At 37.2% G+C, this 14,366-nt stretch overlaps 1 protein-coding gene across 2 annotated transcripts in view; it reads right to left on the reverse strand.

Annotated features, from left to right (window-relative positions):
- Nucleotides 1-358: 358 nt before the first annotated feature.
- The window catches only part of TMTC2 (transmembrane O-mannosyltransferase targeting cadherins 2), a 474,733-nt gene continuing 460,725 nt past the window's right edge, over nucleotides 359-14,366 (reverse strand). For both annotated transcript variants that reach the window (XM_053585171.1, XM_053585173.1), the window contains exon 12: nucleotides 359-3,047. In XM_053585171.1, coding sequence (XP_053441146.1) covers nucleotides 2,868-3,047 — 180 coding nt within the window. In that variant the 3' untranslated portion in view covers nucleotides 359-2,867. The remainder of the gene's footprint in view (nucleotides 3,048-14,366) is intronic.

The following is a 14,366-nucleotide window of genomic DNA, read 5'->3' on the forward strand; positions in this document are numbered from 1 at the left end:
TTCATCCAAAACCAAATATGGCCATTTTTACCAAAACAATCTACTGAAGCAGGGAACTGGCAAATACCCCCTACTTGAAATATTTCCTAGAAATACTTAACCAAAGAAAATAAAACCATGACATCTTTTCTGAACATAATAAATCTGGCGATATTGTCAGCTTTGTCAAATACCAAGTTATTAGTATTATAACTATTAAAAATTGACTATTGAGTGCACATTAACTATAAATTATGTAACTACGTATTTGGTACTCAACCTCTGCCCTTCCTATCTTTTCTCCTTGTTCTGTGAAAATCCCAGAGAGTTTAAGTGTCGTTGCTGTACAAGGTAAAATAAGGCTTACACAACATATTTGTTATCAATGCTTTATTGCTGAAAACAAAATTGAAATTCTCTGGCACAAAAAACAATTATTTCTACAAAAGGAAAGCCTACAAATCTTGATAATTTATACAAATAACAGTTTCTCGAAAAATAAAATTTTAATTTAGTAAACTTGTCTTGTGCTCTATATTTTTAGCACTGTCTGCAATAATCCACCATAAATCCCTGAGCGGAGACTTTTTATGATCATTTTCTAATGTGCCCCCTCCCTAACCTCCCCTCCCACCCACCCCCACCCCCCGAGTTGGTCAGTTACTAAGTCCAGCCCTGTAGTGAAAAGTGTCAGGGACATTTTAGTTATTAAAGATCCATGCATTTTATGACACAGGCCCAATTATTAATGCTACTTGGGCACTGGGTCAACATGAAGTGCCTCTACTGTGCATTCAGTGAACCTATTAAGAACCAAGTCTTTGAAAGGAATAACAGTAACAACAAAAAGACATACAATGTTAAGCCTAGGAAATCATCATAGGTCAATAACTATTTAAATAAATACAAATGTTAGACATTGAATTAAACTCTATAGCCTTATATAAAATTTCTTTTTTTTTTTTCTTTCTCAATTGCCAATGCACTAGAAGATGAAAAATAACTTCAACCCACTAGTTTGGTTTGACCGTGGGTTTGTTTTTGTTAAATATCATTCTGAAAACACAGTGATTTAGGTATAATTTAACTTTCGGCCCTTTAATGACATGTTTACAAAGTGATATACATATTAGGAGGGCCTTCTTATTAATACCATCAAAAAATCTTTCACTACATTTGCCCTCCTCACAAAAACACTAATGCCATAGGAGCACTACACTTTAAATTCTTCATCCCACTCTATTCAGATACATAGAAAAACATATAAACTATGGAGAAAACAGAAGATGATGTATTTGCATGTCCAGCTTCCCTTAAGTGGGGATGCTGATCATATACATACATGAGTGTGAAAGAGAAGGAAAAACAGGTAATTTTCAGTTGCAAAGAACTATCTTCACACATCAAGTTTTGTTCTGTTAATCTGCTATGGTAGAACAATAAATAAATAAATAGGTAAGATACAGTTTAGGTACTTTGTCTACGAAGAAGTTGATGATGGAGTAGTGTTACATGAAGTTAATTTTTGGTAGCAAAGTTTGACTGCAAGCCCAAAACAGTTCAATAAATGTTTTTTCTCTACCTCATTTATAGTCTTTTCCTTGTGAAACGATCATTGAAGTGATTACTTATCAGGTAATGAAATAAAATACCAAATTTGCTAGTGAAAAATAGTTTCCAACTGAGAAAAGCACTTGGGAGAAGACCTAGTGACATGTGGGCTAATTCTACACTCTAATGCAGCTAAAAATACGTTATTGTTGATGTCTTCAGAAAGAAAAAAAAAATTCCTTGAAAACTTGTTTGCATTACTGTTTAAATACCTATTAGAAAGTGATTAGAATTTCATACCAACTGTTCCTAAAACACCAAATCGGTGGCAACCAATCTCATTCTCTACTTTGTGGAGACTTGATTTTTTTAACCAGCAACATCTGGGAAGCACAATGCACCTTCCCCTTTGTCTAATAGCTATTGATTAGTTACTGGAAAAGAAGCATATAGAAACTTCCCTCTCCTTTATCACAGGCAAGCATGCACATTAACCAGGAATAGCCATTTTAAAAGGTCATTTCAAAAGAATACAATGAATTCTACTAAGCAGTTTGGGGGGAAATAGTGGCATCATTAAAATTTAAAAATACCTTCCTGACACATTTAAGGCCTCCCTAGTCGCTCTCACAAAACAAGTGTGAAGAATGGTTGGCTGGACTCTTTCTGTATCCTTTCCAGAACAAGAGAAACAAGCGATGTTTAAAAGAATGAAGACGGGAACACGCAAATCATAAAACCTTATATGCACTAGTGAGGAAACAGCTGAAGATTCTGATAGATCTTGATACAATACTTTAAAAAAAAAAAAAAAGTTTTTCTAAGCTTCAGGAATTGGTAAGCAGGCTGTCCAAGAAGGAAGGCAGCAGCGATAGGACAGCCGGAGGCTCACTGGGTTTCATGCTACGCTGTAATCACTCCCTATTAACACTCTACCTTCTAGTTTCCTGTGGCTGAATGGACACTCTGACTTTCTCTCACAGTGTTTAAAGAAAAATACAATTTTGAGATTAACTTTAAAAATGAACCAAATCTGTAATGTAGACACCCACCCCTCCCTTTTAAGAATGTCAGAAAGACTGTGTGTTAAGTGCTCTGGTTTTTAGTCTATGGGTCACAGTTACATCCTCCAGGAGGTTTCCAACATCCCCCTTTTTGGTGTTAACAGCTGTGTCAACAGCAAAGTGGATTCTCTCACAGTGGCAGCGACCTGAATGACCTCTGCCCCTGGTCCTGACATCCAAAACGAGCTCTTATCACAGTACTGCTGAGCAGTTCTGCCTGTTAACGAAGCCAGCTTTTAGGAATTAGAGGAGGACGGGTCTTTGAGGCCGGGGTCAGGTCTTGGACGTCTTCAAGCCTTGCTTCTCCATGATGTTCCAGAGTTTGCGGAGGTTGGACTGAGTGATGACGTCGTCCGGCTTGAGCTGCAGTGCCCGCAGGTAGTTGGCCTCGGCCTGGCGCAGTCTGCCATTGAGATGCAGGATGGCGCCCAAGTTCATCAGCGCGGCCGGGTACTGCGGGAGAGAGGAAGGAAGACCATTAGGAGCCCTGCAGCCTCTCCTCGGAGGGCACAATTCCTCATCCACTTACGCAAATGATTCCCTTATGTCTACAGGCAGTATGTGGAAGCAATTTAGCAATTTATACAAACAGATAACTAGGGAGGAAAAAAAGGTTTTAAATAGCTGCTGGATACTTTGTGCTTTAAACAGGATGGGCGTCCAGTATTTTTTCTTTAATGAGGAAGCAGAGGTAAAATATGAAACCTGCTCGGCTTATATTTTTTGAGAAAAAGTTAACAGTGATACAATTTCGGATGGAAAATATAATTTTTTTCAACTTAAAGGCAAGAAATAAAAAAGGAAGTAGGAAGAGTTGAAAAATCTATGTCACTATTTTCTCTCCTTAGCAATATTCCAAGCTTTTAAATGCAAAACAATTGAAAGAAGCTATAAAATTTTACTGATGTTTTCAAGGTAAAAACCCTGAAAAAAATTCAAGTGCAATCACTTTAAAGTTCTTTCCAAATGTAACCTAAGCAGTTTAACAAGACAACTTCTTTGTTTTTAAAAGCCAAGTTTCTTTTTTTTTGTTTTAACTATTAATGGTGAATGTTTACTATAAATATACCAAAGTAAAAAAAAAAACAACCAAGATTGATAAAATATAAAAAGTAATTCTCATAGAATTTTCAGTAATGCATGATAATTGAATTACAGAACCAATATGTGAGAAAAAAAATGTTTTCATTTTTTAATTTTGTATTTATTTATTTATTTGTTTATTTATTTTTGAAGCAGAGTCTCACTATGTCACCCTTGGTAGAGTGTGACACAGTTCACAACAACCTGAAACTCTTGGGCTCATGTGGTTCTCTTGCCTCTCAGCCTCCCTAGTAGCTGGGATCATAGGCACCCACCACAATGCCCGGCTATTTTTGTTGTTGTTGTTGCAATTGTTATTGTTGTTCAGCAGGCCTGGGATGGGTTCAAATCGGCCGGCCTTGGTGTATGTGGCCAGCACCCCACCCGTTGAGCTACACGTACCACCAGGAAAAAAAGTTTTAAAGAAAGGCTTGAGTCACAGACTACGAGTTTGATACAAAGGTTTCCACCCACAAATTCTCAGACATTAGTTAACAACAATAAAAGTTCTTCCCAAAGGAAAACTTATTTTGCTTCCTATCTGCAAATAAAGGCTGTTTCGCTCTTGTCTTGTCCCTGTAACCTGTGGCTAACAGAGGACAGCTAGTATTTTGGCAGTAACATAGGTGCATATTTCAAACACCCATCAAATTTTAAATGTTTGTTATGATTATGCTTTCATTTTACAGATAGTGTCAACTATTAATTGTTCTTCAACTCTGTGCTCCAGCCTAAAACAGTTCATTATTAAGATTTAGTATTTTCACAATAAATGCATTTTGCAGCTGAATTCATGTGATTGCACTCTTCAGTAAAAACAAATTATTTCTGAACCAAAAAGATACAAAGGGAGAGGGTGGAAAGACTTAGAACAAACTGAGTTTGAAAACTATGATCAGATTTGGATTAAGAAATCTGAGTTTGAGTTCTTTCTCAACCAACTGATTTTGACCTTGGTGAAGTCCCCTAACGTATCTGTGCCCATTTCTTTCATTTTTGAAAGACGTAAGATCAATGTCTTTGCATGCTGTTACAAAGGATACGATGAGAAAATAAACAGATATGCACACACACCACAGATGCCAAGATTTGTTTTTCTAGTCTCATTTTGCCTGAGATCTCACACGTACGTGTTTGTGCTTTTTTATTTTTTACACTGCTGTATACATCCTTTACAATTTTGATTTCAATGCCTATATAATTTGTCACGAGATGCAGCTCAAAATTCTAAGTCTTCAGCTACTAAACACTTTTCAAACTTTTCTAAATCCTTTTTTCTTTTCTAAAAATAATGTTGCAAATATAAGCTATTCCCGACCTTCCAAAACCTTTTGGCCAGGATGACTCCATACTTATCAAGAAAAATACAGATGGTCAGTTTCTAATTTTAAACATCAATCCAAATAAACATAGCTCTAACTTACATGTGCAGAAAGTTCCACATCAGAAACTGAACATACTACCTCCTCTGTCTTCCCGTAAGAACTCTGTAATCACACCACTCTTTTTATCTCGAACTCCTTGTGCCTGGACACATTTCTGGAATAGGTCTCCTAACACAACCATCAGTAAACTGCTGGTGAAGTGTTCTCACAGCCTGAAGTACTAGAGGTGCTAAGTAGATAAAATGCTCAGATTTCCTGCTACCTGAGTGGGAAGAGACGAAATCGGGAGGGAAGACCACTGGTAGAGACCAGTCCCTTCTCACCGGAAATGGAAGAGGCCCAGTGATGAGGCTGAGAGAGACCAGATGGCTCTGTGGGACAGTCACTATTTCCTGAATCCTTTATTGCTAAGATGTCTATACTTGCAATGTCTGTATCTATAACTACAAAGGGATTCCTAGAAACATTCAGAGGTTACGGACTCAGGCAATTTAGGTTCCAGTATCAGCTCCATCACAGAGAAGTACACATTTGAACAAGAGGGCTGAGGGCCAGACAGCTCAGCGTCTTTGACATATGGGATGGCAACATATACTTCCTAAGCTTTCTATAGATATGAGAACACAAATGTTTGGCTTTTTTCCTCCTCTTCTTCCTGTTTCCCCTCATCAATTCAAAAACACAAAGTGGAATCTCCTTGTTAGTGTGCCCAACAACCAGTGAACCTGAAAGTTGAGGATTTTTATTCTGTTTTGACACAGTCTCACTCTGTCACCCTGGGTAGAGTGCAGTGGCCTCATAGCTCACAGCAACCACAAACTCTTGTGCTTAGGAGATTCATTTGATTCAGTTTCCTGAGTAGCTGGGACTATAGGCACGTGCCATCATGCCTGGCAAATTTTTCTGTTTTTTTTTTTTTTTTTTAGTGGAGACAGGGTCTCGGCTCTTGCTCAGGCTGGTTTCCAACTCCTAAGCTCAGGGGATCCCGCTGCCTTGGCCTCCCAGAGTGCTAGAACTAAAGATGTGAACCACTGTGCCCTGTGAGTTGAGGAGTTTCAAACTAACCCTACCTTTAACTAGCTTTCTAGACTTTTTGAGGTTAAACCTGCAAGAGATGAATGTAAAAGTGGCTGGTGAGGTTCCTTTGTCCTTGGAACACTTTGGAATTAACTACCCACAATCAAATTATTAAAAAAAAAATATTAGTATTTTAATATTATAAAAAAACACAAGTAAGAAGTTAAATCTGTTCTGATGAATGAGTTCTGAATGCTAATTATCATGGAGTTTTTGTAATAACTTTAATTTTGCATTATCCACACTAGCATGCTATTCATTAAACAAAAATAATCATAAATTGATATTATGAAGTTAATGTCAGATAACAGATCTCAAGGAAACTTAGATTCATTAACTGCTTTCCCTAAGGACTAAAAATAAACTAAAAATGTGCTTATTTAAGAACAACATTCAGTATGTTTGAGCAGATATTCATTTTAGGTTCAGTTGTACCATAAATGTCTATTTTATCAGAATACCCTTTTTTTTTAATTTTAAAAACCTACAAATGTGTAATACCTGGTGCTGAAAATGTCACTAGAGCTTATTTGAGTGAATGGAAACAGAAGGAATCTGTGTACAGATGTAGGTAACTGCCTTTGAAAGTGTCAACAGTTGGTGGGATGCAAACTAATTCAGCTTCTTTGAAAAGAAGAATGGAGAATCTTCAAAGAGCTCAAAATATAGCTTCCATTTGATCTCACAATCCTATTTCTAGGTAGCTACCCAGAAAAATAAGAATCATTTTATCATAAGGATATCTGCACTAGATTGTTTATCACACCTAAATTCACAACTGCCAAGATGAGGAATCAATCCGAGTGCCCATCAACACATGAATGGATTAATAAACTGTAGTATATTTATACCATGGAATAAAAGTCACAAAAAAGATGGAGACTTTACCTCTTTTGTATTAACCTGGAGAGAGTTAGAGAATATTCTTTTTAGTAAAGTATCACAAGACTGAAAAGCAAGTATCTAGTGTATTCAATACTAGTGTGAAGCCAGGAGATGAACTAATACACACCCACACAATGGACAAACTCAATTTAATTCAAGTTGGGGGGGAGGAGGGAGAAGTGATGGGTGGAGGGTAGAGAGGGGATGAGGGAGAGAGAAGTGATGAGGAGGAGGGAGGAGAGAGGAGGGGGAGAGGGGACGGGGAAGGGGGAGTTTGGTAAGCTCTCACATAACAGGCACAATGTAAGGGTACAGGGCATACCTCCTGGGTGAGGGGCACAACCGCAAGAGGGATGTTACTTAACAAACACAAACATTGTAACTTAATCATTTGTACCTCCACATTAATCTGAAATTTAAAGAAAAAGTGTCAACAGTTATTTTGACCTAAATAATCTCGTGCTTGTTAAAAATTTATAAATAAGACCGGATACAAATTCCAATTTCTCTTATTTGGTTTTCTGTCTTCAAAGACTGGGGATTTATCTTTTAAGCCTATTGTGTCTCCCTATCCACAGCAGAGTTGGGAAGCTAATTGGGTGCCCACTGGAGTGGACACCTTCAGGTCTCGCAGCTGAGCTATGCAAATTGTAGTTCAGGAAGTGGCACCAGCATCACCGGGGAGCTTAACAGAAATGCAGAATTTCAGGCCTCACCTCCTGAATGAGTCTGGAGTATAAGAGCACTCTCAGGTGCTTTGTATGCTCATTAAAATTTGAGAATAACTGTGCTAAAGGTCACTTCTAGATCATATCATTTTATAGTTTGTGTGATTAAATTTCCTGTAAGAGGTTATAACGTATACAACTGCATGTGTCAGATCCAATGTCTACCCTCCCCAAAGTAGGATTTTTTTCTTGGTCATGCAATTATTTAAGTTAGTTAATGTTCAAATAACAGAAGCCACAAATGGATGCTATTTTTTAAAAGGGTATGAAAAGCCTTCTGATAACCAAATAAGAGTGTGTAAAGGTTTCTAAATAGATTTAAATACTACTTAGCTATATAACAAAATGCAAGAACTTCAGGTAACTGCTGGCAGCTTGCTGTCTGCCAGCTGTAATTCATGGGCTGGGGAAGAGAAACTCAACCACAGCCACCACTCATATCTTCCCTGAACACATCCTCTTTTATTAAAGACAGCTGATGAAATTTTCAGCCTGTTAAACCAAGGCATTCAGCAGCTTGCAGCCCAGTAAAATGGGGCTCCTGGCTCTGTACAACAAATGACACCACCTCCTGCCTGACAGACTAGCGAAAAGAACCAGATCTTTCTTGTTTCCTTGAAGAGGACAGATGCTTTACATCAAAGGAGCTGACTGGCAGACAGACTGAGGCAGCAAATGACATCCTTTTTCAAGTCTCTTGGGAATTCTGCCTTTATTGTATTTTACCGTAGTCTTTGACTTAATTCTACAACATTGGTGGAAGAACACAAAAGTAAAATACTGGAGGTGTAACGGTGTGAGGCAGAACAAAGGCAAGATTGTGGAGGTTTGATTCCAGTTTAAGACACTTTAGGCTCCCAGACAACCCAGCTGAGCTCACAGGGAATGCTGAGCACATGGGATTGGAACACAGATGTTTTCCTGGCCTCAGACTCTCCTTTAGTTTTGGAAAGAGACCTACGGAGAAGAAATAGTGAGGCCACATGGGGATTTGGGATTGGGCATTCTGTTTCTGTTGGGAACAGGATTACTATGTAGGACACTGAGATGTATAATCCTGAACAAAGGACTTGGGTGGGGCACAGAGGGAAAACAAAACAAAGCTTGGTTGAGATGTTCTCGTTAACAGGAGTTGGAAACCCACGCAGCCATCCAGCTTTTTGTACCCCATTAGTCACTGTGGAAACTTCCCTTTTACGAAGGATAATGAACAGGCAAATGATGGAAAAGAGGAAGATAGATAATAACACAGATATTTCTAATAATTTAAGTACATCTATTTCCATTTAAAAAATCTACTCACGTAGCTGAAGTTATCCAAACTTGTGTATTTTCACGTCTATGAAATGACTTTTAAGAATGAATGAGTGAAGTTAGTGTTACTTTGTCATCGCTCAATTTGTATACCATATATTTTGGAGGTGTTTTCAGGATAACTACCTTCAGCTATCCTTCTAAATATAATTTGAAAACTTAAATGAGTTTGCAGAACCTGAAGTTTTTAATGGATTCTCGGTCTTTTCAAAGTAGTTACCAAATAAGTTAATGAAGCCTGCATACTGTATGAGGGGAAATTGCTTACCCGACTGAATTTACTGGAGCAGTAACCATATCGTGATGCTTAAAAATTAACGGAATGAACATTTTAAGAAGCATACTAATGAAAAAGTGAATTTATACATGAATTTATATCTATTTGTGCCTTATACATGGCAGAAATTTAATAGTTATGAATTAAAGTTTTTAAGATAAAATGTTAGGCTTATGGAAAAAGCATAACATGTACTGAGACGATATTATTAATAGAAGCTTTATTCCTTTCAGTCCCATTATCACTCCTCTTTCTCTGTTTCTTTGGCAGGTTTACTGGTCTGATGCCAACCTAAAATCCCAAGGAATCACTTACTACACCTCACACACATACTCACATCCAATCAGTAAGTTTTGATGACTTTAAGCCTCAAATCTCTTCTAATTATATTCGGTTCTTTTCTTTCAACGTATTTTAATCTAATCTCTGTGTCTTGGATTATAGAAATAAAATTATTTTGATACAAAGAATAAATGAATAGCTGAACAGAATGATGGGTGACAGTAAGTAAAAAAAAATGAGGAAAGCCTTGTACACTTTTTTCTTTTACATTTTATGGATGCAAAATTTCAGAGAATATGACAAACACCAGGTACTTGCCTAACAAATATAATTTTATAAACTCAATCAAAGCCCCCAAATTTATTTCACTGTCCTCTTCCTGACCACTTCCCTAAGAAAACACCAATTGATATTGGTATAAGTTGATCCAGAGCATGTTTTATATTTTGTGTGCCCATAACAAATATAAATATTTCTGAAGTTTTGGCATCATCCATCGTACAATGCCACCCTGCCAAGTATCTATCCATCTGGAACTTTTTTTGCTCAGTATTTTATTTTTCAGATTTATCTATCTTGATATATGGAAAGTTTAATTCTTTGGCATATAGTCCATTGAATGGCTCCCTTCACTCAATGATGGAATATAAACTCTTTTAAAGTGGGGGGGCTGCCATCAATATTCTTGTACTTACTTACCCTGTACTCACATTTGTGAGAGAGTTTCTAGGAGCGGAATTGTTGGATCACAGGGGAACACTATTAGGTGTCACCAACTTGCCTTTCAAGATTTTTATATCAAAATGCATGGACATTAGCATGTAACAGGTATTCTTTTATACCATATTCTTAATAACACTTGCTTACCTTTCAATTTATGCTGAATTGAAAGTTGTAAAATAGCACAAATTGAACATTTCAAATATGACAATCCATAATCTGAAGTGCTATAAAATCTGAGACTCTTTGAGTGCAGACATAACACTCACTCGCTCGAGGACAGTGGATTTTAGGATTTGGGATGCTCAATTGGTGAATTTAAAGCAGATATTCCAAAATCAGAAAAAAAAAAAATTCTGAACTCCAACACACTTCTGGTCCCAAACGTTTTGGATAAGGGATGCTTAAGATGTATCTTATTGTGTACTTAATTTCTTTTGTCTGATTCTTAGAAGGTTAATAATAGTTCCATAAGTTTTATTAGCTTTTTGTATTTTGTCACAGTGACCCACCTGTTCTTAATATCTAGACAGAGTAAATTTTGTAAAAGTTTCTATCTAGTGGTATTTGAAAGGTAGTAACACAGTGCCTTAACTACCCCCAAACAGGTCCCAAATAGGTCTGCCTGTCCTGATTCTTTCCAAGATTGAGAACCAGATAATCACTATTTCTGCAAAGAAAAATCTCTTTAAAAATAAAAATGAAGAATGCTTGATATAGTTTCTTTTTCAGATGGGGTGTGGGGCGATAACAGAAATCTGGGCACCCAGAGAGAGGGCCTCAGGGAGGGCAAGAAGGGCCACAGGAACTGTACAGTAACCATGGGCCCAGATGACTGTATATAGGAAAAAGACAGCAGCCTCTACCTAGCTGGCATGCAGTAGAAACATTCTTTGATAGCCCCTCTGTCTTTATCCAGATTCCTTGCTGTCTTCTTAGTGCCTTTTTCAGGTACAAGAAGAAAATAACTTAAGGTGCAGAATACATTTCTATTTCACCTCTTGTTACCCCTCTCCGCTCCTGCTGGTACTGGGTAAGTTTAGCATCTCACCCCATTCCTATACTCCATCAGCCTCCTAGGATTCTTTTCACCTTCAGTTTCTTCCTCCCTCACTTGGTACCTTTTTCAGGTACAACAAGAAAAAGAAAAGCAATGTCAGGATAGTGTTTCCTTAGGGAAGTGGTCAGGAATAGGACAGTGAGATAAATCTGGGGGCTTTGATTGATAAAATATGATAAAATCGTATTTGTTAGGCAAGTTCATGGTGTTTGTCCTATTCTCTCCCACCTGACCATTTGGTCTTTCTAAAAGCCAAATAGTGTTTTAAAGGTTTCAACTTTAGCCTAAAGGAAATATTCCAGACTCTGCAGCCCAGTAGTAAGATGACCTTTACCACCTGGAATCTCCAGTAACCTCTCAAGGTACACTGTCCCTGAGCCGTGTAAAATGTCTATTTCTGTCATGTGCTCTTTTGAGAATTCTTTCCTTATCATAGATTGCAAAGTCCTTCCTTCATCCTCTCTCTGAAAAATTTCTGTTCATTTAAAAAGAGACATGAACAATCTGTTATTCACAGCTTACTTCTTTATGTCCCCATAGCACTGGCTACATACGTAAATTGAAACTCTTACTACGATGAATTACAGGTACTTTTTACAAATATCTGTCTTCTTTGCTGGAGGATGAAAAAGACAGGTGAATTTGTTCTAATTGTCTTTGTGTTACTGGTGCCAGCCATGGGCATAAGAAAGAAGCTCTCCATGAATGCTGGCTGAAGGAAGACAAGTATTTAGGGTTCAACAGAAGGAACTGCCCTAGGAGAGTTAAATTCCATAGCTGTAACTCAAGGTTATTTAACAAACATTTATTGAGCACCTTTTATATGTGCATGTGGAAGGCTTCTGCCGACACTGGATAAACAGAAAGAACAATATATTTTTTAGTCTGTATCTAGCTTTACCTGACTTTAAGTGCACTCCTGGCATTTACTACAAGCTACCTGGAGGTATACATTCATTATCTCATTTATGCCCTTCAAACTTAAAAGGTAGATGTAAGTGCTATTCACACATTGATGAAAACACTGTAGAGCTGCATAGCTGAAGGATTCACCACCCTCCAGGAGTCTACAGCCTAGCGCATGAACACAAATTCTTCTATTTCAGAGAAGAATCAGTATCTACAAGGGAAATACTAAGACTGGCTGTGTGGGGGAGAGATGATTTTCTTCTGAGTATGAGAGTGTTAGACAAGATAAAGTACATTACAGGGTTGCTTCAAATCCTTTAGACTTCTAGAAATGAAAATGGTACATGAACCTTTAATATTGGTATATCTCATCAAAATCCATTTGTTACTTTTTTAAAAAGTGTTTTTAGCAGACTGCTGAGAACAAAGCCAGGAGTGGAGAGTAGCCCTAACATACAGGAGTCTGAATTCAATTATTTTGGAGATTAAGCTGTCCATTGTGATATCTGTGATGTTAACCCTAGTAGGACCAAACCAAAGTGGAACAGTAAATCCTTATTAAAAATGTAGTATTGATGTAATAAACCAAATGGTCTCCATAAAATGATATAAGGAAGCAAAGCCCCACAAACAATCCAACATTCCAAATTCAGAAATGAGAGAGTTGTTTGTAGTCATATTTTGACTACAGCCACATTTTGAATAAAGCGTCTCTGCAAATAGATTTACCAAATAGTTCGTACAGCAGGTGAAGACACCGTGGGAAATCTAGCAATGGCCAGACACCTAATAGAATGATTTGATTCTCAGTTTCAACACAATTTTGTGCTTTGGAAATGGTTTTGAATAAAACAAAACAAATATAAATGACAAATAAGATACAACACTGTATTGAGGGAGTAGTTCCAGTTTGTCAGTGACACATTTTATCCTCTGTACTCAGTCCTTCCCTCCTCCATCTGCCCCGTCCCAGAGGGTATTATAAGAATGTTCATTTAACTTTTATGATGGGTATGACTGTCACAAGGTGACATTCCTACGACAATCAAAATGTCAACAGATGTGGTTTGGGGAATATCAAACAGTAATTGTAGCAGGATAATTTTGAAGGTAGAAGTTCTTTCTAACAGACTTTAAGATATATTTACTAAATTAAGAATATGACCTCAGAAAATACTTTTAAGAAGATCCTATTTCAAAGCTGAGTTTCCTGATGTCCTTAATTTCACAGGAGTATCTTCGAAGCGATCCAAATGAAAAACCTAGATCACAAGCCATCTGTGTTTTGCGCATAGTTTTTTTTATAAAATGCAGCCAGTACACTGTTTATCTTCATTTCCCATAAGCACACAACTCATAATCTGAATAAAATGGCTAAAAGAAGTTCTACATAAGTGAGAAAATATCTGATGACTCAAAGTACATGTAGCCTAAAGAAGGTATGAAATTAAGTAGAATTAGGAAATTTAGCAAAGAATATACACAATAGACAGCATCATTTATGTCTAAATCACTAAGTACCGTCTGCCCTTACTAATCTAAATATCTGCTACAAAAACTCACAGCATCTTTTCTTTTGAATCAAATTCCTTGCCTGTTTCTATTTGAAATAGGACTTAAGCAACATAATTCATTCTAAATTTTCTTTTAAGCATGAAGTTCAGGAGAGAGGAATTTGTGCATGCTTTCTCAATCATAATCATATTGCACAGAAGGATTTCCAGCTGTACAGGCCGTCCACATGTGTATGTGTGAGGCGTGAGTTTGAATAAATGTAGTAAAACGACTGCTTGTTCCAAGGAGTTGGATCATGTCACCGGAATAATCATGCTGTTATTAAAATGTACTTTAGAGATATGTTGAAAATTGAGATTTGTGCTTATGTTTAAGAACTCAATTGTCATGGAGGATAGACGCCGAGATTCATTTTCCTCCCTGAACCTTTTGCTACCTGAATTAATCATTTATAAGAGACACACACACAACGCACGCACACACGCACATCTATATACAGTATAACATCTGTAGTTCACTACCTCCTCAAGTTGACCT

Source organism: Nycticebus coucang, chromosome 3 (genome assembly GCF_027406575.1).
Source record: "Nycticebus coucang isolate mNycCou1 chromosome 3, mNycCou1.pri, whole genome shotgun sequence".
In the NCBI taxonomy this organism is placed as follows: domain Eukaryota; kingdom Metazoa; phylum Chordata; class Mammalia; order Primates; family Lorisidae; genus Nycticebus; species Nycticebus coucang.